The 26,559-nt window shown below is 42.6% G+C and overlaps 1 protein-coding gene across 3 annotated transcripts; it reads right to left on the bottom strand.

Annotated features, from left to right (window-relative positions):
• Window positions 1–603: 603 nt before the first annotated feature.
• Window positions 604–25,990, bottom strand: LOC114662231 (tripartite motif-containing protein 16-like). 3 transcript variants are annotated; one of them, XM_051935148.1, is made up of 6 exons: window positions 25,403–25,990; window positions 21,612–21,707; window positions 18,575–18,808; window positions 3,386–3,539; window positions 3,217–3,276; window positions 604–2,789 (listed from the first exon to the last, which is right to left on the bottom strand). In XM_051935148.1, the coding sequence occupies exons 1-6, from the start codon at window positions 25,988–25,990 to the stop codon at window positions 2,179–2,181; spliced, it is 1,743 nt and encodes a 580-aa protein (XP_051791108.1). In that variant the 3' UTR covers window positions 604–2,178. The 3 variants fall into 3 exon arrangements, with proteins under 3 accessions (XP_051791108.1, XP_051791107.1, XP_051791109.1); XM_051935147.1 differs by lacking the exons at window positions 18,575–18,808; window positions 21,612–21,707; window positions 25,403–25,990 and adding exons at window positions 3,633–3,866; window positions 7,029–7,124; window positions 7,965–8,681; XM_051935149.1 differs by lacking the exons at window positions 604–2,789; window positions 3,217–3,276; window positions 3,386–3,539 and adding exons at window positions 12,368–12,888; window positions 18,165–18,224; window positions 18,331–18,490.
• Window positions 25,991–26,559: the final 569 nt, after the last annotated feature.

The raw sequence follows: 26,559 nt of genomic DNA, 5'->3' as shown, positions 1-26,559 counted from the left end.
ACTGTGAGGCCCAAGATTTAACTTATCTGGTGTTAAAATCGGGCACTGCAAATAATGTTGGACTTTCAGGAGAACACCATCTGTAGTGCAGGGGTCCTGCAGGGCCGCAGTGGCCGGGCATATTTGTTCTTTCACAATTTCTTTATTTTTTGGCTAATGACAGAACTTGTCCTTTATTTCTGGGCTTTTATTGTGCTACATCAGCTGATTCTTATCTATATAAACTCTTTGTAAAAGTCTGACTGTCTGTTATGTGATTACTCACAAACAACTGCAGAGACAAGGAGACCAAGGAGATTATTATTATTATTATTATTATTATTTAGCCGACACTTAATCCAAGACAATCAACTCATGGAATAGTGGAATCCATCATAACAGCAAAAACAGCACAATAAAAATACATTTTTCATAAAGACTTACCACTCTAATACAGTATATCACCTCCGTTTTTATGCTCTTTCTTCCATCTGCAGGACCTCTTCTCATTCCGTCTCTCCTGGCCTCACATCTCTTTGTGTTTAATGAAGGACATTCTTACTTCTTCTCTTAAATTATCCATTCATTACTTCTTCTGTTTGTTTATTCAATAACATCTTTAAACTCCATAAAGCTTTATTGGATGAGAGTTTCCCAAACCACAGAGACAAAGCCAGGATGTTCAAAAAGTGCTAAAAGCCAATTCCGGTATACCATACAGAAGATACAAAGAGGATTACTAAACGTTACACTCAACAAATGGCAACAATCATCACGGTGCGCCCCCTGCTGGTAAAGTGGAGGCACAGCTTCATTTCAGCTCTGGGTTGCCATAGTTACACGTGACTCTGCTGGGGTCCTTTGGTGATTCGTTAATAATGCAGAGAAAGTCTGAGGGACTTTGAAAGGTCCTTCCACACTCAGTCATCCATTCTTAAACAAGTTAGGGTTACCAGAGCCTCTGCTGGCAGCACAGTGTGGCATGGGGAAAACAGCCCTGTATGGGGCACTGGTTCATAAAAAGGCCCACTAAGGTCAAATAAGAGGTCAATTTGTACTCACCAGTTAAAATCTGCAAATCGCTGAGGTTGTGGAGGAAAACTCATGTGGGTACAGGGATTTCATCTGGAGGTACGACTTGAACCCAGAACACTGGATACTGGAAGCAGCAGTACTAACCCCAGAACTACCATGCAGCTCCGGCCAGAAGTGTCCCAGCATTTCCTGTACAGGGATACAGGGGTCCACAACCAAACCTGGCAGCACTCTACACAAACTAGGAAACAGCCATGGAGAGATGCCAGTCCATCACAGGGCCATATTGGAAATGACCAGTTATCTTATCCTGCATGTCCTATGGGATGTGAAAGGGAAAACTGGGATATTGATGGAAAATCCATGCAGACATATGGCAAACACAAACCTTTAGTGATGTTGGCACCAGCTGCTTGGGGATTTTTCCTTTTTTCTGCTACCCTATCCTTTGAAAATTAATAAAGCATTGTGAAAAAATGTAGGAAAATGTGACACCACTGAGGCGTTATCTGGTGGAAGATTCAAACCTAGGAATGTAGATCCATGCCACAGGAGTGTTAGCCATTTTGTTACTATGCTGCACCATCCACAGTATCCAAGAACTTTCCAGAAAGGAAATCAGTGAGACATCTCCATCAGATACAAACCATTCTGGGTGGGATGCCAAGACATCACAGGTTGTCCCCCTCTCACCCATACTGGGTCAATTTTGACTTTCCAATCAATCTAACCTTCTGTGTCCTTCGGGTGAAGAGAAAACCCACAAATGCAACCTCAACAAAATCAGTAACCAGCCGGGCAACTCTTCAGTAAAGAATCAGCAGTGCCCACCACTGACCACCTCACAAGATCAAATCTTCCAAATGTGCAATGAGAAAACATCTTCTTAAGGGCAGAAACCCAGAGAGACATTGGGCAGCTGACGCTCTCTCAGTAGTTTCCACAAAATGGTGCTCATAAAAGCTAGTGAGGTCTCTGCCTGCAGGAGATGAGACCACCTCTCAGCATTAACCCTTGCTGAGCGCAAATACTGCAAGCAACCCCTGTTAACTCCTGTCAGCAGCTTTACAACATTGCAGCACAAAAAGATTCTGTGAAGAACATTGGACTGAATTAATCAGGACTCTGCTGTCCAGGTTATTGGGGTCCCATGTGTACCTCGCCCTACTGTTTGCCTCCAGCATTGTTCTTCTTTACCACTCCACCCCAAAATACAAGAAGGTTTTGTTTTAACCGAGACACGGAGGACAGGAGATTTAGAGGGCAGACTGAGACCATGGAGTTGGGTCCAACCCCAAAGCCCAGATAAACCGGTTCAGTGAGTGATGCTTTAAATCTGTGCAGGAGGGTCAGGGTGTCTGAGACACTATAAAATGACAGGAAGCCAGCAGGACAGTCCAGGTACACACCGATTTTATGACTGGTAGGGACGTCAATTTCAGTCTTTTTCTTATTGTGCCATGCAGAGTAACTGGAATCAGAGCAGAACAAACGCCAAGACCTGTCATTGAATCCAAGGAGACTGTCACTCTCTTTCCTGCTAATTCCTTTGTACGTCACTCCGATCACAGTCCACATCCCACTCCACTCGACCTCCCAGTAACAGCGAGTCCCACTCAGTGCCTCTCTGCACAGAACCTGGGGCCAGTAGTCAAATCTGTCCGGATGATCAGGATATGGGGACTCCGTCTTTTGATATGTCACCTTCATGTTCCCATCAGAGAAGATAAGGTGTCTGTTTGCCGTGTTGTGGTCCAATGTGACAGAACAGGAGACTGAAAAGAAAGAAAAAAAAAACAAATGAGGGTCTCCTCAGACTCACCGACAAGAACCTGCAGAGCATCAAACACAAAGCGCTTCATTTACTACAGTCGCAAAACACTGCAATGGAGTGAGATTACTGCCAAGCGTCTTTGTCCGAGTGCCATGTTACAATTCAACAAGCCCAAGTCACATTTTGGGTGCGAGTGATGCACTTGACAAGGGTTTTGCTGTCTCGTGATTCTGGGCAAGGTTCTTGATTATTTGAGTGTGAGAGCAGCAAGGTAAGGGCGGAATTTCATTCTTCCAGCCAATGGGAGTAGTCAAGGCTAACCAGCCAATCACTAATCAAATATTTTTTGCATGTAACATTGGAATTGGAAATCATTGACTCCTTCCAAAGAGAACATTTACAGTTGACGAAAAATAGGAACAACTTACATTTTACGAAATAATTTCTATTCCTCACATTCTGCAGAATGTAATCTGGCGTGTCGACCTCTGGGTAGATAAAGAGAAAAGAAAAACGTGAGCCCCAAGCAGTCATGTACCCCCATTTTGGGGTCTATCTGAATTCACTGGGGTGGTCACATGAAGACACACAACCCACCGGTCTCACTGATCTTCATCAACTCCCAGCCTCTCATCTCCTCCAGACTTATCTTCAGATCAGAGAGATTTTTCTTCAGAGTTTTCAGATTGTCACCCACAGTAATGCTGAATGTACCTCCATCTCCAGGTGGGACACACAGGAAGGGGAATTTCTGCATGTGGAGAATAGAAGGAATCAGAACATGAGAGACAAAGACTTGTGTGTCAAATAAACCTGCTGATATCCGTCAGCTAGGGGCTCTCACCTTTAGGAAGTGGATGTGGTCGTCTGTTTGTGAAAGCTCGGCCAGCTCAGTGTCTCTCCTCTTCAGCTCCTGGATCTCCATCTCCAGTTGTTCGATGAACTCCTCAGCCCTTCTGACTTCCCTTTGCTTGTAGTCTCTAATGGCTTCAGTGACCTCTGACTTCAGCCTCTCAATGGACTGAATTAGACATCTGAAGGTCTGCTCATGTTCCTGCTCTTCTCTGTCTGCAGAACTCTGATTAGAAGAGGAAGGTAGGAGTTCATTTCAAACACCAATACTACTTAGGAGCTCAAAGTATAGAGGTGGTCATACTGCTTTTAGAAATAACAAATGCTACTCACTTCATATCTTTCTATAAAATGCTAAAAGTTATGTCTGTCTGCCACATGATGACTCATGACCAACTGGGGCTAGGATGTTGTAGTCTTAATCAAAAGCTAGTGACATGATACACAATGGTGGAGTAAAATTGTAGCTAGTGGTATCCTCTGCAAAATGAACAGAGTTTACGTCTTTCCCGCGGCAACCTGCATAGGCAAACTGATCAAGTAGAAATAAAGGAGAGCAGCAACATCTGCTGAGTGTGAAGCAAAGAGTACATGATAGCAATAAGAAGAAGAATGACAGCATACAACTACTGACGCTGGAACCTTAATCTTACAAGGACCAGAGGTCTGTGTGATTTTTAGTATTTTAAAAAAATCATTCATTATAAAACTGAAGATCACCTAATTCCATACTTGGTGCTGGGCAGTGGCTGCCAATTCTTTAGAAAAATGGTGCACAACTGGGATTAAGACTTGCAGATGAAGATTTTGTACTCCGTTTGTGGACCTGCATTCATTCATATAAATTTAGGGCGAGCCAGACTGGCAAGATTTTCCCAGGGGAGTTGGAGCAACATCACAGTGTGGCTGTCAAATTAGCCAAAAAATAAGGTTGGAATATTCAGATTAAAAATCTCTTTCAATATAAATAGATTAGACATCCATCTGTCTGGCATCTGTGCCTTTGCCTGTGCGTAATGTTGTCTGGAGTCCACAGGAGGGCGTGAATGTCCGATGAACAAAGGCAAATGGCCGGTAAAAGACAGTAAATCGTGTGGTGTACGTCTGGGCGTCATGTCATTCAATGTCCACAACAGGGCTGGAATAATGGAGATGGGTCCAGCTGCAGACCTCCGCAGCTTCACAATTCAGTAGCTCCACTGGACAGCCAATTGGATTGCAGGTTTTTGTCACCTGGTATACTTCACTTGATTCAGATAACCCTGACTAATCTTAACCACTGTGTAGTTAGATGTGTTATTGATGTATGATGTAAGGTGACAAGTGGAGGGGAGCTTTGGAGGTCTGCAGCTGGAGTGTTTTGGAATAATGATGGAGAAAGGCAACAAGAAGCACAAAGAAAGAGGGATGTGAGGCATATTGGGTTCATAAACGCACAACACAAATGAAACAGATGGATTTACCATTGTATTATTAAGCCTGTTTTAATAAACGGACATTTTCCTATGCTAATAACTAAATATTTCAATATATTGGAACTTATGTTAATAATTCTGGGCATTACATATGTGTTTGTATGTGCTTTATAATGCTTTATATGCCTTGAGCATGGGAAAGGCGCTATATAAATAAAATGTACTATTATTATTATTATTATTATTATTATTATTATTATTATTATTAATGTCCACAGCAAGAACATACACCAATGGCAAAAATAAATAAATGAGTAAATTCTAAGAATATTCAGACAATTGTTATTTAAGTATAAGAGCCAAAAACCCAGAGCAGCTGCACCCTATATATCCTTGTTTTCAGTCCAAGAACTGTTGGGCGCTCAAGTCTTAAACTGCTCAGCCTGTTTGGAGTGAAAGCTCCATCCCTCACCCCTGTCACTCAACTCCTCCTATGGAGATGCCTTATGTTCTCACAAAAAGTGCATCCCGCTGGACTCCACCTCAACCATGCTTCCCATTCCTCACAGCTGTCCTTACATTAGCAAGACATGTCACAATAAATTTGTTGTGCAGGACGCCAGATGAGTTCTACAAAACAGGCCCAAGCATCAATGATGGTCATAAGCGCTTCAAAAAACAAACTTAAAAACCAAACTAGTGAAGCAGTATGCCAGCACGCATGGCTGCTTTTCGATGGCTGCTTTTATGACTCACTGTCCTGATAAGATCAGGAAGGATACAGGTCGGTTAGTAAGACTAAGACAAAGTAAAAATAGTAAAAGTACATATCTCTGAAGGTCCTGGAGCCTCCTCCCTGCACCTCCAAGTAGGTGGCATTGACTCCAATGGGCACCAATAGAGTCCAGGTGCAGACCTCCAGAGCGCCACCCGGTCACACTATGGTTAAGGTTACGTTTGTGGAGGGTTATCTGACTCAAATAATGACAACTGGCCATTAAGTCAATTCCAGGTACTTGGAGCTCCAGGGTGGAGGCTCTGGGTTGTAGAGATACTTGAACACAAGGTAGGATTCTCCTGGCATCTGTCAAACCCTAACTGGTCCATCAGACTGCCATATAGTGAATTGGGATTCATCGCTTCACGTTTTCACTGGTCCATAGTCCAATGGTGGCATGCTTTGTGCCAACACAGTGATCTTAGGTTTGGCCACAGAGATCCATTTCATGAAGCTTCCGACACACAGTTGTTGTGTTAGTGTTGCTTCCCGGGGTATTTTGGAATTTTGCTGTGAGTGATGCCACAGGCGATAGGCCATTTTTATACTCTGTGAGTTTTTGAGATCTACCAAGTGAACAGCTGAACTGCTGTTGCTCCTCAATGCTTCATCTTCACAATATTAGAAATTACAGATGGGGTAGGGGGGGAGAACTAGCAGAGACGAGATTTCACATACGGACTTATGGTAAAGGTGCCTTTACCTTCGCTGGGACGCAATGTCGTCTGTGACGTCTATGACAGTTCCTTGTTTAAACTCAGTGAGCTCTTCAGTGCAACCGATTTTACTGTCAATGGAGATTACAATGCTATTGGCTTAATTGTATGCATTTTTTAACAATGAAACACCAAAACTTAATAATTTGGAAGGGTATCCACATACTTTGGGCTGTGTATGTGCATATGGAGAGCTCACTAGGACACTTTCTCCAGCCCCAACACACAAAGATAAGCACGTACAAAATGGATGAGATGGTAGAAAGACACATTAAACATCACACATTATCCTCAAGGAGCAGTTTTACTTTGTGAGATTTTGACATTTGCTGATTCAAATCTGTTATTTGGTTCCTCATCTCAACCTACAGATGGTCACATTAGCAAAAAGACGGCTTGGCTTTTTCCTTCTTTCTCACCAACCTCAGCCCTCACATGGTTGTCTTTTGGTTTCCCTCTGAAAATGGCATGAAACTCACCTGAATTCTCACTATGGCCTCCTTCATCTCCTGCAGTTTCTTCTCTTTCTCCTTGATCCTGTTTTTCATTTCAGCCTTGGTTTTCTCCAACTCATCCTGTTTGGAAATAAAGGGGTAGAGGAACTTCAGAAGGAGCTGTCAGAGATTAAAAGAAGTCTCTGGTGAGGAATCATTTGAAAATAAACACCAGAAAGTGAATTAGGATAGGAGGGAAAGCATCAGGGTCAGGATGTTGAAGGAGATGACAGGACCAGAAAATCCTAAAGTGGTGAGTGGCTGCTGGCAAATCTCTAGACGGATCCTGGCTTGGATCAGCTTATGGAATTGGGGGACGTGATGTTACGATAGTGTCACTTCAGACCCCAAACAAGTAGTGTGAGGTGGAGCCTGTGGTATTAACTTTGCAGATGAGAATATGTGGAGCAGCATGGGGTCGGGTGGTGATGGCAGCAGCCTCAGAAGGTGGCCGAGAACTGAAACAATAGTTTTGGCACAAGAATATCCCTTAATGAGCAAAATTCCTTGCTTTCTACACCAATTGAAAGAAAATGCAATACCATACACCACGTATGTGAAGAAATAACTTTGACTTCAAAAATACTCAACTTTCCCATTAATACTTAACTTTCCCATTAACTTGAGAGAAGAATTTCTTTTCCACCAATTTAGAGTCACCCATACAAGAGACCTGCATGTTTTGTGGATGTTGAAGAAAATCATAGAGGAAAACGCATAGGGATAAAGGAAGAATGGCACTCATATAGACAAGCACTGGCAGGGACTTGAACCCAGGTGCCCAGAGCTGTGAGACCACTATAATACACGTTCTATGGACCAGAGTTTTTAATCTATGGAATCTGAACAGCCGGACATTTGAAAATATCCAAGGACAACTAGACGGCTTTGTTTCAGATCTCTTCAAAGCTCATGCCATACCTGTCTTCTAGATGTCTCTTCTTCAGGTGTCACCCTGTCATGGTTCTTGTGCTCGCCTGCCGCACACATTAAGCAGATGCAGGTCCCATCCGTCCTACAGAACATTTTAAGCACTTCCTGATGCGTTGTACAGAGTTTCTCTTCGAGATTTCTTGTTGGCTTCTCCAGCTTGTGTCTTTTGAGAACTTCCGAGTGCTTGTGTGGCTGCAGGTGAGTCTCACAGTAAGAGGCCATGCAGGTCAGACAGGTCTTCACAGCTCTCACTTTTCTCCGAATGCAGAAATCACACAGCACATTGTCACGTCCAGCACAGCTCGCAGACGCAGTAGCACTGACTTGCATTTTCTTCAGATTTTCGATCAGCTCTTTAAGTATTATATTTCTGTAAAGTTTTGGCCTAGGGTCAAACTCCAGTCTGCACTGAGGGCAGTTGTAACTCCTTATGGTATCCAGCTCGTTCCAGTAGTGCTCAATGCAGTCCATACAGTAGCTGTGTCCGCACGGGATGGTGACCGGCTCCTTCAGGACCTCCAGGCACACCGAGCAGGTGTATTGATCGGCAGACACAGAGAGATTAGCTGCTGCCATTGTGCACAGTCAGACACGCGGGCGTCGCCTCTCAAGGCAGGAGGTGAAAGTAACTCGACTCGACTAGAATGCCGACACGCCTGTTTGCATGACGTGTGCAGTCCATTACAGTCAAGGGCGTCTCAAGCAGTAAGCTTTCCAAAACATTCCTTCCATTTTCTGACATTGCCGGCAGGATTGACAGCCTCTATAAATAAATAATGACATTTTATTTCCTGTTGGCTGTTAATTTCTCCACAGATCTATCAAAGCTGAGTGGACATTTGTCTTGGATTATTGATATATGGGATGAATGAAAAGGGTTTGCTTTAAAGAAGAGTAAAAGAATTGGAATACTTAAGATGCTCTCACTTGTTAACTAAGAGGACCTGCCATGTTAACATCAGTGGATCAGATCTCGTCTTATATGAGACCTGCTGACGTCAGTTCAGAAACGTCAGAACATGAAGGAGGCGTCGCAGTGGCAGCTCCCGACCACAGCAGAACAGGAAGATGCGCATCCTCCTGTGACACCCTGTGCCTTACAATCCACAGCACAACCTTGAACCCTGGGCATCTTGTACTTCATGATCAAAACCAGTGATAGATAGACTGGGATGCAGACAAAAAGTGATAAATCGTGAAAAACCAGGGGTGTTCACTTACAAAAAGACAAATCTGAACAAATCCTTCTTTACCTGCTCCTTTTGCTTCCTGTTCTTCCTAGTGTCACACACGTGCGCTTAGGAGACTGTCAACAAGCCCAGAGGTAAATGAAGTTATAACAGATGAAGGGTTGTTTGATGGTATTGCTGCTTCTCTCTCTAAATTTCCAGAACCAAAGAAGACAAATAATCACTCACCAACAACAGTTCACATTCCAGAAAATGGCTGTCCATCCACTACTTCATCCTCCCTGTCACGTCCGGCTTTTCTTGATGACACCACTTCTGGTTCCCCATTGATGATGTCACTTCTGGCTCCCGATGATGACGTCACTTCCGGTCCTCCATTGATGGCGTCACTTCAGGCTTCCGACGATGATGTCACATCCGGTCCTCCATTGATGATGTCACTTCCCTTTTGATCATTAACAGCAACCATGTTCTTGTATAAAAGCAACCCTCAGTCCTCTGTATTTTGTCAACTGTTTGAATTTTTCTACATTTTGACCAATTTGCTAGCCACCACAGCAATATACGGGGCCAATCCCCAACTCTTTATAGTTGTTTTGTGACTTTTTATCACACCAGTAACTTTCCATAAGACATGTTGCATGTAGATCATGTAGCACACAAGCACTTCGGAAAGCTCATATACTGTAAATGTAATTACACTCCCAACCAGGGCTTGGCGCTCTTTTCTCTTCTGCCCTCTGCAGAAAGCAGTGATTGACAGTTGCATCCCCAATGGCGTCACTTCTAGTTCCAAGACACCTGAACCCGCCTCTTCCTGTTTTCCAGTGTGAAAACTGGCTCCTCCTCTTTCTTGGAGCAAGTCAAATTGAAATAAACATCTGAAAAGATGTTTCTGTTTGCTTTTTAGATCTGCCAGTTATACTATGGTGCCCGAAATATGCAACTGTTTCTGTGCAGGTAAGAAGTTCCCTGGGCACCGTACATGTGACAATATCTACCCTATAAACCTCGTCACACATATGTTTTAAAGGAGTGTGTGGGAGGATCTGCTCAAGAGGTGAAACAGGGGACGGGTTTGGGAGAAATGCAGTTTTGAACCTCTCACTTTACCTCTTCCAGCCCCAGAGTGGAGGAGCAGCCACGGGAAGAGCACTGACTAAACTTCAGGACCTTCTCAGAAGTCTCATCCCTTCTAGTACCTACCTTATATGTTGTGACAACTAGGGAGGTGTAACAGCACCCCAAACTCCACACACAGCAACTTGGACACAAGTCCCAGGTTCAGAAGACTTTTTATTTAACAGAATATCTTCTACAGGCTTTGAACTTTACAATCAGCAGCACAGTTACAGCAGAGGCGTAGCTAGGGTTTTCAGCACCCGGGGACAACTGAAGATTTCGCGCCCCCTCCTGTTGGCCAAAATGCAATGGGGAAGGGAAATTTGGCACCCCCTGGATGCTGCACCCGGGGACAGATGTCCCCCCTTGCTCCCCCCTAGCTACGCCACTGAGTTACAGTCCTCTTCATCTGCTCTCCTCCTGGTCTCCCAGCACTGGCTCCCATTCCTAGGTGGAGCGGTTTCTTTTATGGATGACCTGGGAGTATTTCCGGTGTCATAGTGTTGGACGACGCAAGCACTTCTGGATCAAGGGGAAGTTGTATAAAACAGGGAGGTCTTTTCCTAGCAGAATCCATTGGCTGCACCCAAGGACCCTGACAGAGCCACCCTCCAGAACTACAAGTCCCAGGCAACCCTGCGGGTGTCCAAACTATGACCACGCCAGAGGAACACTGCCACCTGTCAAGAAGGGCAAGAAATTGTCCCCAACATCCAGATTCCTCCTGTCCTTCCATTATAGGCTCTCCCCGACTGGAATTAAAACTGGGAATCATCCTGGCTGGGCTGCATCTCCATCCATGTGCTCCCAGCCAGGTAAGGCATTGTTCTCCATTCCAGTCCGGACGCCTGCACATCCAATACGGCATCCGCAATATCAAAAACAAAAAATAAAAAAAAATGAGAAGACAGGAAGTAGCCGTTAACTATTGGACCTGATCTGCTGGAACCACAGTAGCCAGCAGGAGAACTAATTTGGAGGCCATCTATTTCAGTTCTATCCTTCCTTTGTTTTGTTTAATTCCAACTTAGCATCGCTACTTTTATGATTTTCGTCACTGACCTTCATGGTAATTTCCGTCACTAATCTTTGCTCGAGGCCTGGTTTCCATTTCTATAGCAATCTGATTTTTTTTTTTTTAAGGGCGGCATATGTAACCAGAAGTTCCACCAAAGGTCCCATCATCACATTACACACCACAAGGAAAACAGAAAAGAGGCCATCGTTAAGAGATGTGCTGCTGAACCTAGGAAAAAGAACTGAAAGAGACAAGGACATCCACAGGGAAGAAGACCATGGACTGATCATTGTGGAAAGTCCTTGTGGAAGCGTCATGTGCCAGTACATGACACAACAAGTCCTGGTTATGGTGACCAATGATATTAAACAGGAATCATTCTGCGAGACCCCAATTCTTCACCTTGTTCTGTCTCAGTTCTCTTCACAACTCTACAACTGTTGATCCTTTGCCATTCTTAGTGGGCACAACAATAGGAGGCTGCTTAGATTGGCTATGCCAAGATCCAGCACTTCCGACAAGTATTTCTCCTCTAATGGTAACAAATGGCTTTTCAAAAGGGCAAATAATAACAGGAAAAAAGAAGGAGGATTTGGTGTCCTCTTCTGTCCCACTTAGTAGGGTCCCATGTGTGAGGTTCTCTTCTGTCATAATTTACTTTACCACTTCACTCCAAAAGAACCTATTTTAATGGAGACAGAGAGAGAGGTTAGCAGCAATGTGCTGATACAGCACATTGCTGCACCCACCACATGACAAACCAACTCAGGATCCCAGATTAGTGCAGCGCCACACTAGTTCAGATGGAATGGAACCAGTTGAGGTTTTTGATGGTGGCTGGAGTGCCAATTCTGTCACCAACCCCCAGGTTTTTCCTTGCAGGTTTGAGGGCCTACATGCAGATTAACGTCATACCCAGGACGGAGCAATGGCAGGTTAAGTAGAGTCACTTTTGGCATTTACAGGATTCAAACTGGCAACCTTTCGATTACCAGTGCAAATCCCTAGCCTCAGAGCCTCCACTCAGCCATAATGGAGGCAGGAAGAATGATATTTTTTGTGTTTCAGATTGAAAGACTAGAGTTTGGTCCGACCCCAAAGCCCAGATGTACTGGTTCACTAAAGGATACCTGGAACTTGTGCAGGAGGGTCATAGTGTCTGAGATGCTATAAAATGACAGAAAGCCAGCAGGACAGTCCAGATACACGGCAATTCTGTGACTGCTGGCGACATCAATTTCAGTAACTTTGTCATCATGACGTGCAAAATAACCGGAATCGGAGCAGAACAATCGCCAGGACTTATCATTGAATCCAAGCAGACTCTCCTCACTGTTCCCTTTCCTGCTAATTCCTTTGTAGGTCACTCCTATCACAACCCAGTTGCCACTCCACTGAAGCTCCCGGTAGCAGCGAGTCCCGCTCAGAGCCTCCCTGCACAGAACCTGCGGCCAGTAGTCAAATCTGTCAGGATGCTCAGGGTACGGAGACTCTGTCGTCTCATATGTCACCTTCATGTCCCCATCAGAAAAGAGAAGGTGTCTGTTTGCTGTGTTGAGGTCCAATGTGAGTGGACAGGAGTCTGAAAAGACAGAAAACAGAACAAATGAGGAAATGGGTTGTTCTCAGACATGTTGGGCTATTACCTGCAGGGCTCCAAAGGAAGTGGAGAAAACTTCAATTGTTTGGAATGGTTTTGCAATTTTTAATACATAAATCTAACAATTTAAAACTCTATTTTGCTGCAAGATGAGTCCACCTTGGTGATCAGACAAGAGTGATGAAGACCTGGCGTCTCTCTCGTATCCTAGGCTAATATGCAGAAACATTCCCAGTAATACTTCGTACAAAGTTTCTTATTCAGATAGTTGATGAAAGAGCCATTTTATATGTCATATATAAATGAAGAGTGGACGGTTACGTACACTTTGGTGACAACTGGTGAAATTGGTTGGGGATTTTTGTGATGGACTTGCCCATATAAAATAATGAGAATAGCTTTTCGATGTGTCATTTTTTGGTTTTCTGACCTGTTTTCCAATTGAAATCAGATAGTGGTGGGTGACTGTCATTCTGTATTCTGTCAGTTCTTATTTCATGAATCAATGGCTTCTTCAAGCTATGAGGAAGGACCCCGTTTAATCGCAACCAAGGCAAAACAAATTAAAACACTACGAACACAATATTGTTCATTGATAGCTGGCGATCGTGGTTGGATTGCCTCTGTCGGTGGTCTGGCTACAGCAGTCACAGTCTATGGAATGAACTCTAATTTACGGTCTGATCATTGTTATGAGTTAGACGATGTTAATATTTTGTGTGTTATTTCCTGTTAGTCTGTCATCATCAGGGCTTTTTCTGTATCAGATGCCATTTTGCATAGCCGTTGTTAGGGTCGTGTTCCAGGTTTCTAGGGGCGTGGTCTCTGGGGTTGTGACCTCAAGTTCATCGGCACAACAGGATAGAAGGTCACCAAACTTATCTGATCTGCAGATAAATCCTTTAAACACAAAAAGCTAATTGTTTTTCATATCTTGTCTGATTTTTGACTTTAATTCTTGCCTCTCGTCTGGGTTTTGGTTGCTTTGTTCATATTTTATTTGCTTTGTTTTGTCTTTTGCACGAATCTCCTGGGATGTCTAAAAAAATGAGTCATCTGTTTCTTGCCAAGCCAGGACATATTCGGAGTTAGTAGAAAAAAAATGGGCTGTAACACAGATGGCCACGTAGAAACTTCATATAATACTGACTTGTTTTTAATGGGGCGGCATGGTGGCGCAGCCGCCTCGCAGTAAGGAGACCCGGGTTCGCTTCCAGGGTCATCCCATTGTGGAGTTTGCATGTTTTTGTCTCCCCATGTCTGTGTGGGTTTCCTCCCACGGTCCAAAGACATGCAGGTTAGATGCGTTAGTGATTCTCGATTGTCCCTAGTGAGTGTGCTCTGTGTGTGTGTGCCCTGCGGTGGGCTGACGCCCTGCCCGGGATTTGTTCCTGCCTGGCGCCCTGTGCTCCAGCAGACCACTGTGACCCTGTGTTAGGATATAATGGGGTGGAGAATGACCGACTGACTGACTTATTTTTAATGAAAAATACTTTAAAATGCATAAAGTAGATCACAAAAAAGCAAAAAAAAATGAGTTGCCAAATGGCAAACCACAGAGAACAAGTCCCAAAAAATGCAATCCATAAAATTAGAGTCTTTAGACAGAGCAAAAACGGTCAAAAATGCAATAAATCAAAAGTATAAGAAAGACTACAAAGAAACACTCACCAAACTCCCGAGTGCATTTGAGAAGAACCACCAGGAACCGTGGGAGACCCTCACCTTTATAGAGCTGAGGGCAGTCCCTGGCAGTGATGGGCCCACAAAACACATGGAGAATAACAAAAGCTACACAGATACATTTATAATAAGTATAAAATAAGTAAATAACAACATTAACATAAACAAAAGAGCCAAAAATTAACAAAGCAGACGTTCAAGAAAACTGAACTCCAGCCAAGAGGAACATCATACATGACATCAAGAGACTTAAAATGATCAATAATTTAGGGCTATATTTTATCTATTACTTGTGAGTCATTACTATTTAGGTATGTATTGATTTATTCTCATTTACTATTTTTGGTATTTCTTGTATTTGTTCATTTATTTCTAATGTATTGTTTTTCCTGCAGTTTTTTCTTTCATCTCTTGTAAAGCACTTCAAATTACGTGTCTTATATGTGCTGGAAAAATACATTTTGCTGTTGTCGTGTTTTGAAGGTTATTTTCACCAGGGAACAATGTGGGAACTTTAATTAAATATTACTAATCCTCAAGAGCTACTGTATGTGTAATTTTATTAATGTTGCATTTTTTTGTTTACCACAGGCAAAGTCACTTTGGGATTACGTTGCTAGGACATGACACTCCGTTGCCGGGATTCAGTTCCCAAAAGTCATTTATGAGGACATCACTAGCGCTTTGAAAAGTTCCCTACTGCAAATCTGAGCTGGACAAGACGCGCCCAGAGGAAGGTCACGCATGAAGAGCGTTTTTCTTTGGTTTGTGCAGCGTGCTCACCGACTCTCCGTGTTTGTTTGCTCTATCTGTTCAACGTTCTCTTTTAGAATTGTTGCGTGTTGTGCATTGCTGTCACTTGTACAGTATATTGGGTGGAGTGGTGGCTCTGAGGCTAGGGGTCTGCACTGGCAATTGGAAGGTTGCCAGTTCGAATCCCATAAATGCCAAAAAGGACTGTGCTCTGTTGGGCCCTTGAGCAAGACCCTTAACCTGCAATTGATCCATCCTGGGTATGACGTTCACCTGCATGTAGGCCCTCCAACCTGCAGGGAAAAACTTGGGGGTTGTTGTGCAGAATTGGCACTCCAGCCACCACAAAAAACCTCCCAGTGTTCCACTCCATCTGAACTGGTGTGGTGCTGAGGTGTCACCCATTGCATGGCTACACTCAGATCCTAATCTGGATTCTAAGTTGGTTTGTCATGTGGTGGGTGCGGCGATGTGCTATATCAGTGTGTGCTCCTAACCTGTCACTTGTAATAATGAACAAGTTGGTGTTTTCTGAGATTATAACAAACACATTCACTTCTGACCTTTATGGAGCAATATATTGTACTTTATTTTGTTTTCAAGATTTGAATTTAGACCTTTTTAATGTACAAAAATGTGTTAAAATGTTGTGGGTATCCAAACAATGTTCTGGGCTTTTGCAGTTCTGAAATTGTGGTAATAGTGACACCTGTTGGGTATCTTAAGTAGTACCATTTCAAGTTCAAAATAATTGATCATTAAGATGACTAGAAGATGTGTCCCACTTACTTGGGGCTCACACTCCTCCACCTTCCAGTTAGGGCCTATGCCAGGGTGCTGGAGGGGACACTCCATCCAGTGGCTGAGTCTAAGTCACAGAATACAACATGGATTCCATCCCGGTCATGGAACAGTAGGCCAACTCTTCCCCCAGCACAGTTGCTGCAAGATGTGTGGGAGTTTGATAACTCTGTCTAGGTGTGATTTGTAGATTTGAAAAAAGTATCTGACCATGTCCCTCAGCATGTGTTATGGGACGTCCTGCAGGAATACTGTGTGACAAAGCCACTTTTATATGCTATTTGTTCTCTATGTGACAAGTGTATCTGAATACCTGCCATTAAACTAAATTTGTTCATTGTGGGTATCAAGTGTCAGGTGCTGCTGTTTGTGGTTTTCATGGACGGGATATCAAGGTGCAGCCAAGGATGTAAATGTGTCCAGTTGGGAAGGCAAGGAGGAGCATTGTTGCTTTATGCAGATGATGTTCTCCTCTTTGCCTCATCTGACTGTGACCTTTGTCATGCAGTTAATTGATTCACAGCCAAGTGTTAAGAGCCTGGGAATAGTATCAAAACCTCCAAGTTTGAGGTCATAGTCCTCTCTCAGAAAAGAGGTGATTGCTCTCTCCAGGTTCAAGTATAACTGGATCTTATTAGCAAGTGATGGAAGTAGGGTACGTGAGATTGACAAGCTGATTAGACCGGTAGCTACTGTTCTGCAGGCGCCGTACCAGTTCATGGTGTTCATGTAGGAGCTGAGTCTAAAGACACAACTTTCAGTTTATCGAACAATCTGCAACCCTGTCCTCACCAATTACCAAGTGCTGTTAGCAATGACCAGAGCGATGATTTGGAGAGTACAAGCAGCAAAAATGAGCCTTCTTTGTAGGGTGAGTAGGCTGGAACTCCATGATAGGATAAGAAGCTCAGCAATGATGTAGAACCTCAGAGTAGAGACCAACTTCTCCACCAGACTGAGAGGAGCCAGTTGAAGTGGTAAGGGTATGTTGTAAGGATGCATCAGGGTGTCTCCCCCAGAGCTGCCATGTGGCAGACCCTGTGCACTTTAGACGGGGATTATATCTCTCAGCTGGCTTGGTAACATCTAAATATTCCCTACGAAGAGCTGGAATGTATAATGTCTGGGATGGTCTGCTTGGCCTGCTATTACCATACCTTTGACCAGGAAAGGTATCAAAGGTACAATGAGATGATGAGAAAATGAGATGAAATGAAATTGATTATAGTGACTCTTCCAGGATAACTAATCAAGCATCCATTCTAACATCTTGATTGTTTATGTTTGTAGGTTTGTTGTACTCCATTGAAATGTGCGTACTGTATTCATTTAGTTCTGTTTAGATACCATGTACAAATGGCTATATCAAGACATCTCTTAAATTACCTGATGCAAAGGGTTTTGACATCTATTTGGTGTAGCTGCTGTTCTGTCTAATCAACAGAATTAGGCCTGCTGGTGTACTTTTAGCCCAGTGACGTTTAACTTTCCCTCATAAGCACAATGTTTTAAAAGCTAACAACGGAAACAAAGATTGCTTACGATTCTAAATGAAATAAGAAAGAGAACTTCTTCTTGTCTGATAAGTCTCACTTCTGTGTCTTTTTCTTTGTATTTTTTAATTTTTTTCGGAGAACATTACAGTCTTGATAAAAATATTCTTGATACTCGTGATTACAGTTTGGCTAATTATAAGTAGCAAGCTCAATCTATGGTCCTTTCATGCACTCTAGTGGCTTTCCACTGTCATAACAAGTGGCAATTCATTAAGCTGAACTTGAACTTCCTTCCTTGCACTTCAGATTGTACTGCCTTAGGCACCAAGCTGCACCTCATGGCAGAAGAGAAGCCCTCACCACATCCCAGTGATTAAATAGTTTACTGTATGTAATGGTGCCACATAGTGAAAATTACACTGTATTAATCACAGCCACAAAGTCAATTACTGCTCAAGGACAGGACATCAGGAACTCCTTCCAATTAAGGCATTTAATAATCCACAAAAATTGAAAAGGTCTTACATTTTAATAAGAAATTTCTACTTCTCAGGTTCTGCAGAATGTAATCTGGAGGGTCAATATCTGAGTAGAAAAAGAGAAAAGCAGAATGTGAGTCTTGTATCAAGCAGAAAAGCCACTTCTTTCACCTCAGGTCCCCTCTGGATTCACTTGAGGACACACAACCCACCATTTTCTGTGGTCTTCACAAACTCCCAGCTGCTGATCTGCTCCAAATGCTCTTTCAGATCAGTCAGTTCCTTTTTCAGGTTCTCTGGAAGCAAATCTTCTTTAACAGTGAAGTGGGATATGCCTCCATCTTCAAGAGGGACACACAGAGATGGGAACCTCTACATGAGGAGAGATGAGGGAAGGAGAAAATGAAAAATAAAGACAAAAAGGTCCCTTAGAGTCCTTTAGGTTGGCCCTCTCACCTTTAGAAAGTGGATGTGGTCGTCTGTCTTTGAAAGCTCGGCCAGCTCAATGTCTCTTGTTTTCAGCATCTCAATCTCTTTCTCTATTTCTTCAATGAGCTCTTCAACCCTTTTAATTTCCTTCCGCTCGTAACCACGAATCAAACTAATGACATCTGACCTCAGCCTCTCAATGGACTTAAGCAGACATGTGAAGGCCTTCTCCTGTTCTTGCACTTCTCCCTCTGTGGAGGTCTGAGCAGAAGGAGATTCACATTCGGTTAAGTTAAAGGAACTACAAAACAAAGAGCCAATTGCAGTGAACACTAAATTATTCAATTCTTTTGGCTTGGTTGTTTTTATAATTCATAGTGAAGATCACTAAATTTCCTGTTAGGTTGTGGGGAGCTGCAGATATCCCTTTAGAAAAGCCAATAAGCTAAGCAGGGAGCATCCTCATTCATCACACACTTTGAGGTGGTGCCACACTGGTAAGAATTCTCCTCCAGTAAGGGATGGCCGGCAGGATGGAAGGATGGGGGAAGGCAGCTACATTTGGACACTGCCTCCCCCAAAGCACTAGATGGCAGCATCCCTACATCTTAATTGTGCCCCAGATTCCCGCACGGCATCATGGACTTTGGAGTTCGGTATCGCAGCCCTGCCTGGGTACTGTGGGCACCGCCAGGGGACGCTGTGAGAAAACCTTGGGACTCTGATTTCCTGCATAGCCAGAAGTACAATCAAATCACGAGAAAGGGAGTCCAGAAGTACTTTTGGGATAATGAGAAACTCAAGTTCTCCATCTAACCCAGAAGTGCTGGCAAGTCATGTGGACGGAGGAACAGAAGCATTTCCGGATTTGACCATAAATAAAGGACTGCTGTGAACCCAGTAAGCGAGCCAGAGTCGTGAGGTAGTAGATAACGCTTGCTGGGAGTTGTGGAGGAGAAAAGAGAAAGAGAATATTGTGTTTTGTGTTGGTTACTTGCCTGTTTACTGGTGGCTGTGGGTGCTTGAAGGGCACTATTTAAAGAAGAAAAATATTAAAACGTCTTCTTGGTGCTTTTAACCAGTGTCCTGAGTGTCTGTCTGTTGGGTTAAAAGGGGCAACAGTGCCACCTAGTGTTTACATGACTCAGGACAAAGTATCCATATTACTAACCGAGAATGCTAAACCGGATGATGGACGCAGGCACATCCGGCAATGGGCCGTAGCTGCAAAAAGACGTACTGCGCAGGCGCAAAAAGAGTCCGCGAGAGTTGGCTGAGGAGCCGAGAAAGACGGACAAAAGAGGGCGAGAGAGGCGGACAAGACCACAGAAAAAAGGAGTGAGCACAGGAAAAATGGAGAAATGAGGCGCAAAGAGCAACGAAAAAAGGAAAAGGCACATAAAAAAGTATTCAAACGCAAGCAGCACAAATCTACATCCTAGATCCACATGACGCAATCTATCAATCAAAGTGCTGCATCGCAACAAGCACGGATTCAAAACGAAACACCTCCCGTCTCAGACATACGTTAATGGCAGCGAAGGCTACAACGGGCTTCTCACACAGCACAGGCAAATCGATTACAGCTCCAAAACACCACGTCCCAAATACTACACATGCAACAACGCGCCTCTCAAACGGCACAAGCAAAACATACACCAGGAAAATTCATTCGGATTAATGAATGTCATTTGCAATCATTGTCATTCAGTTCACTTCCCTGAAGAAACAACTGGCAATACAAGTAATACATTTACACGTTGTTGTCAAAAGGGTCAAATTAGACTGCCTTCTTTACATTCATATACTGAATATCTACAGAAGATTCTAACTGACGATGTACCTGAAAGTGAAATCTTTATCAACTGCATTAGATCCTACAAATCGGTATCCACTATGAACATTAACGGTGGCACTGTACGTAACATCCGTCTTGAAAAAATGTTGTTTATTGATGAATGTTCAATGACATGAAGTCACTTACTCAACACCATTCATAAACTTCTACAAACGTTTATGAATAATAATATTCGATTTGGAGGAAAGGTACTTTTATGAGGAGGAGATTTTAGACAGTGATTAGCTATTCTTCCAGATGCCATGCACTCAGCTATTGTTCAGTGCACCTTAAAATACACAGACAATTGGCATTGCTTTCAAAAGATACAGTTAGTAAAAAAGATACGATGTCCAGAACCAGATCATAACAATTGCTTATTACAACTGAGAGATGGTGCACTCACCAATACAGATGGACTTCAGCCACATATTATTACAATTCCTCAAGCCTTTATCTGCGACGACTTAGTTACAGAGACATTTGGAACAGCAATCTCATTAGACCAAATGCCCCTTTTAACACAACGCACTATATTATGTCCAAAAAATATTAATGTGGAAAACATTAATACTCAAGTCATTCCATTACTTCCTGTAGAGACACAACTCTTTCTAAGCTCTGACAAACTTGACTCTGATCACAACAATAACCATCTTAAATGACCTTACAAGTTCTGAGCTGGAATTACCTTTTACACTTAAACGGCGTGTACAAAGACATTTTCAAATAAACCTTTACACTGTGCCACACACTTTATTGTTTGCTTTCTATTTGCATCATCTACACCGTCACACTATTCTATATCTCATTCATACATCACGCTCTTTGTCATTCCCAACACCAGGGGTTGGCGAGCGAAGCGAGCAGGGGGCGGAGCCCCCTAGTAGTTCTCTAGACAACTCAAAGACAGAAAAAACTCTGTTTCCTCTTGGCCCCCCTTCCACTGAAGTTTTTGAGTCACCTTTGCCTTTAAATAGATTGATGAGCTTTGTTAGACTCAAGTGTCTGAACTTATCAAATGTTTTTAAATGTTCGGCGATGTTTGGTTCTGGTGTGTCATCTGAATGGGACATGAGACTCTTATGCATCTTCACTACATCCTCTTCATCAAAGTGAATTAGTAGTTAAACGCTGATTTCACTTTTCACCTCACTTCATGGTACACTTCACCAAATCTCGTTTCTGTCATTGCACTGAGGCATCTGAATGGGACACAAGACTCACCTGAATTATCTTTATGGTTTCCTTCATCTCCTCCAATTTCTTCTCTTTCTCCTCAATTCTCTTTTTCATTTCTTCCATTCTTTTGTCCAGCTCGCTCTGTGGGGAAAAAAAGTGGAGGACAGATATCTGAGGAGTGGGCAGAGATCTGAAAAGAATACTCAAGTTGGGACCATTTGAAAAGAAATAGCTGAAGAAGAATTAAGGGAGAACAGGAATGAGGTGATAGGACATTGAAGAAGAAGGCAATGAATTGATTGAAAAAAAGGTTAAAGTTCACTGCATTTGACAGCAATGGGGACAAGAACAGAGAAAGAAGGTCTTGGATAAGGTGATGAAGGAGTCATTGAAAACTAAAGCAGATGCTTAAGAATCTGTGCTTGTGGTGATGGTGCTGCACAGTAAGGTGAGGGGCTAAGTGGACAGCTCGGCTGACACCACCATAGCAGTGTTAAGAAATGGTCTCTGTGTGGCCAAGACTAGGAGCTCTGTACTGATTAGCGTGTGCTGAGAGAGAATCCGATATTGAGACTTTGTGGTTGATCAAGGAAATACAAATCTGCAAACTGAGATGGCCTGTGGAGTGAGTCCTGTGGAGTGAGTTCATGTTTCTATTGAAGAACCTCATCACATGTTGATGCAAACAGCCTGGCAATGAAGAAGCACCACAGTTAAGTGAGCTTGACGCAGCCATGTAAGTGAATCAGAGCTTAAGAAACCATTGTGAGCTTCAAAACTATCTGAGATGGAGAAAAGCAGGTCCTAGATTGGAGTGGACAGCCCTGGCCCAGGAAGACGACTGTGACTGAAGGCTTTCGTTTCTTAATTAGATACCAACTCCTATGGTTTATGGACTCAGATATTTCATCCAATGTTCCTGTTGTAATTTTTGTGTTTAACTTTTCTTGGACAATCAAAATAAAACTTCTGGTCAAGATGCACAATGCTTGCTGGGATGGCCTCCAGCTGCCCCCATGACACTGCCCTGGATAACAGGGTTGAGAAAATGGATGGATAGATGAATGTTAGGAGCTTGGTTCATTTTTTTACTGAGCTTAATAATCTTTTAGTATTGGACTATTTGTTCTTTATTTGGGCTTCAAACTATGCAATACTTAGTTTCACTTTTTTTTTTTCATTTTTATTTTTGTCATGAATTTCTCAAAGTAAAGAAACCTCCAAGTTTTAGGGATTTTGATAGAGAAAACGGATGGTGACAGATAGAGAAGGGGACCTGTGCATGGAACGCATCCCAGGAGTCTGGAGCAGTGATACAACTCCATTAAGTACTATGCTGTTTTACTTTTAATTTATTTTACTTTATTTTACTAATTTAATTTTTTACTTTAATTTCACTAATTGTGAATTTCCCCTTGGGATTAATAAAGTATCTATCTATCTATCTATCTATCTATCTATCTATCTATCTATCTATCTATCTATCTATCTATCTATCTATCTATCTATCTATCTATCTATCTATCTATCTATCTATCTATCTATCTATCTATCTATCTAATTTTTCTGAATATTGAAAGGATGGATATATGGCCTCATCTAAGGACAGCTAGACAGCATTGTCTCAGAACTGTAAGAACTAAAGCCCAGGGGCCTCATGCATAACGCCATGCGTAGAACTCACACTATAACATGGCGTAAGTACAAAAGCAGGAATGTCTGTACGCACAGAACAATCCAGATGCAGGAATCTGTACGTACACAAACTTTCATGTTCTTCCGCTACATAAATTCTGATCAGCGTGAAAAGTAACGCACGTGCACGCGCCTTCTGTCCTGCCCCAACTCCTCCCAGAATTACACCTCTTTGAATATGTAAATCAATATAAATAGTCCTTAAGCTCAGCCTTCTGTGAAAAGACAATGGGAAAAGCACAGGGGAAAACATAAGAAGTTCAGCGAATACCAAATGGAGGCAAAGGAAAAACGTACTATTTGTTGGTTTAAACAGTGGAATAATCAACAAAATTAAGTTGATCAAGTGACAGAGTGTCGGAGAAACTCGAAAGCTCAAGTTCACAAAGTCGCACAGTGCCTGAAATAAAAAAGAAGTCACATATCAAAGTCGGCATGAAAAGGCAAGTCGTAGCCCACCGTCTGAGTGTCATATGAAAGCTTATTAGAGTACAGACAAAAAAAAATAGACACACAGTGGGAAAAAAGCATGAAATGTCAACTTTAAATCTCAAAATTTCCACTCTAATCACGTAGTTTATTTTGCCATTAAAGTAGAACATCATAAACTTCATCTTAAAATCGTTTAATTTACTAGTTTCTCAAATCCCATTGTAACTAAAGTAGGACGTTAAATGCTTTGTTCTGTATTTGATCTTCTTGGTGCTCTATGTGTGTGAATCACTACCTGCTTCTTAAACGGGCTTTCTTTTTCTCTGACAGGACACAGAATCCATTACATTTGTGATATTACAGCTCTCTGAATAATTAAAATACTGAGATGTATATGTGATATCTTTATCATGATGATAGGAGTTAAAGCATGTTATTAAACATGGGAACATGGTGGCGAAGTGCTTGTTCATATCTCACGCAAGAGGCTTGCTGTGCCATGCACGACCTTGGATGAAATAATTTATTACAGAAGTACTGTCTCTTTCAAACATACTAACCTCCAATTCCTGTCCTTACTTTTCTTTCTCCAAATACCCAATCGCCACACAATCAGCTCTGTAATAGACGTGAAGCCATCTGTAAGCTTAGAACTTTGATTCTTCAGAACTTTTAAGGAACATTGAAATATCTTCGTAGTACATGTTTAATTATTCTATCCGTCTATCTTTTCAGTGTCGCATCAGCACCAGCAGGAATACAACGCAATGCAGGAACAATCCCTGAACTAGCTAGCGCTGCGGCACCGTGTCCTCACATGTTTAATTATGAACAATACAGATTATTTAAATGAAGTTAAAGTTTTATCTGTATAATATAATCAACATATTTTGCTGCATTTCATCTTAAAAATGATATCGTCATCATATGTAAATACGCGCTTTATAAAGTGGCGCAGGTTGTGCAATATTATAACTGTAGTGCAAGTTTACAGTGAGGTAATTGTACTTATAAGTCCAAACAGTTCTACAAGGAGCACTTGATGGACTGATTGAGTGTGTTTATAGTTCTTGGGATTAAACTTTTTCTAAACTGCGAAGTCCATACAGGGAAGTCTCGAAAATGTTTTGCCGTGGCTCAGGCAGCGTCTGCTTCATGCTGTGTACCGATAATTCTCTTTCTGATCAGCTGCTGCTGTGATTCCCCTCTCAGATACAGTGATATAAATACTCCGAGTGGTGCAGTGAGAGTAATATGGAAAAAGATGATCTGCTGTGGCAACACCTAAAGGGAGCAGCTGAAAGAAGAAGAAGATGCATTGAGAGTAACAACGCTAAAGCAGTTATGGTATTTGGAATACTATGGCAATTCCCTGGACCATTATATTGCTGCAGGTTAATTACAATCAGATGCATTACACTAATAAACAATATGCAGTTAGTTTCAGTGTATTTATAAAGCCGCGTCAGGAATGTGGGTCTAAGAAAGGGTGACCACACAGAAACAGTAGCACTGCTTTGACGCTGGGTGCCACCAGTCTGCAAAACCAAGTGGAGAAATTGCGTAATCCAGGGCATGAGGTACTGTGGAAAAGTGTGTGGCTTTACACCAAGTTTAGGTTTTATACATCGCGATTTGAGCGTGGAAATGTTCGTATGCAACATTTGTGTGCGTACGCACCGTTTATACATGAGGCCCCAGGTCCTTACCTGTCTCCCAGCTCTCTCCTCATCGATTGTCACTATGTCATGAATCTTGTGCTCAGTCGCTGCACACATCGAGCAGACGCAGAGCTCATCGCTCCTACAGAAGATTTCCAGCATTTTCTGGTGTTTCCAACAGAGTTTCTCTTGGAGGTTTCCAGTCGGCTCCGCCAGTTTGTGTCTCTTCAGTGCTTCAGACTCCTGGTGAGGCTGCAGGTGAATCCCGCAATAAGAGACCAAGCAGGTCAGGCAGGTCTTCATAGCTTTCAGTTTTCTCTCTGGACATACATCACAGGACACATCATCAGATTCGGCATAACTCAGAGACTGGGTGATGTTGACTTGCATTTGCTTCACTTTTTCTATCAGGCCTTCAAGTGCTGTATTTATGTAAAGGCTTGGCCTGGGTTCAAAATCCAGTCTGCACTGAGGACAGTTGTAGATCCCCTGTGCGTCCAACTTGTCCCAGTAGTCATTGATACAGTGCATACAGTAGCTGTGTCCACACGGGATGGTGACGGGCTTCTTCAGGACATCCAGACACAACGAACAGCTGTAATGATCCACAGACAGGGAAGGTTTAGCTACTGCCATTGTGAACAGAGATCCACTCTGACATATAGGTGTTGTCACTGAAGAAGTCAAAACTAAATTAGCTTCACGCCCTTAATAGAATGCACACGGCACACCCATCTTCATGATGTGTGCAGTCCATTAGGGTGAAGCTGTGATTGACATTTTGTGATGCTGGAAGACTCATGTAAAAAATGCAAAACAGAGCAGTAAGTAAAGCAACAAAGTTACGCCTAAAAGGGCTACGTAATCAAAAGCTCTGGCAGACAGGAGAGAGACCCCCTCAAACACAACTCATCCAACACTTTAACAGCTGCCATCATGCCACAGGTCCAGGTCCCCAAGGACGCAAACAGTTCTGATCCTCCTTCATTGCAATACGACGACAACAACAGCATCTCCTTCTAATGGAACATTTAAATTTAAATCTTTACAAGATGTCAAAGAATTAGTTACAACCAAATTAAAGAAAACCAAATTAAAATTACATAAGATAGATAGATAGATAGATAGATAGATAGATAGATAGATAGATAGATAGATAGATAGATAGATAGATAGATAGATAGATAGATAGATAGATAGATAGA

Source organism: Erpetoichthys calabaricus, chromosome 12, assembly GCF_900747795.2.
Source record: "Erpetoichthys calabaricus chromosome 12, fErpCal1.3, whole genome shotgun sequence".
NCBI lineage: Eukaryota > Metazoa > Chordata > Cladistia > Polypteriformes > Polypteridae > Erpetoichthys > Erpetoichthys calabaricus.
The sequence above is the reverse complement of the archived record's forward strand: the minus strand, read 5'-3'. Positions and strand labels throughout refer to the sequence as shown.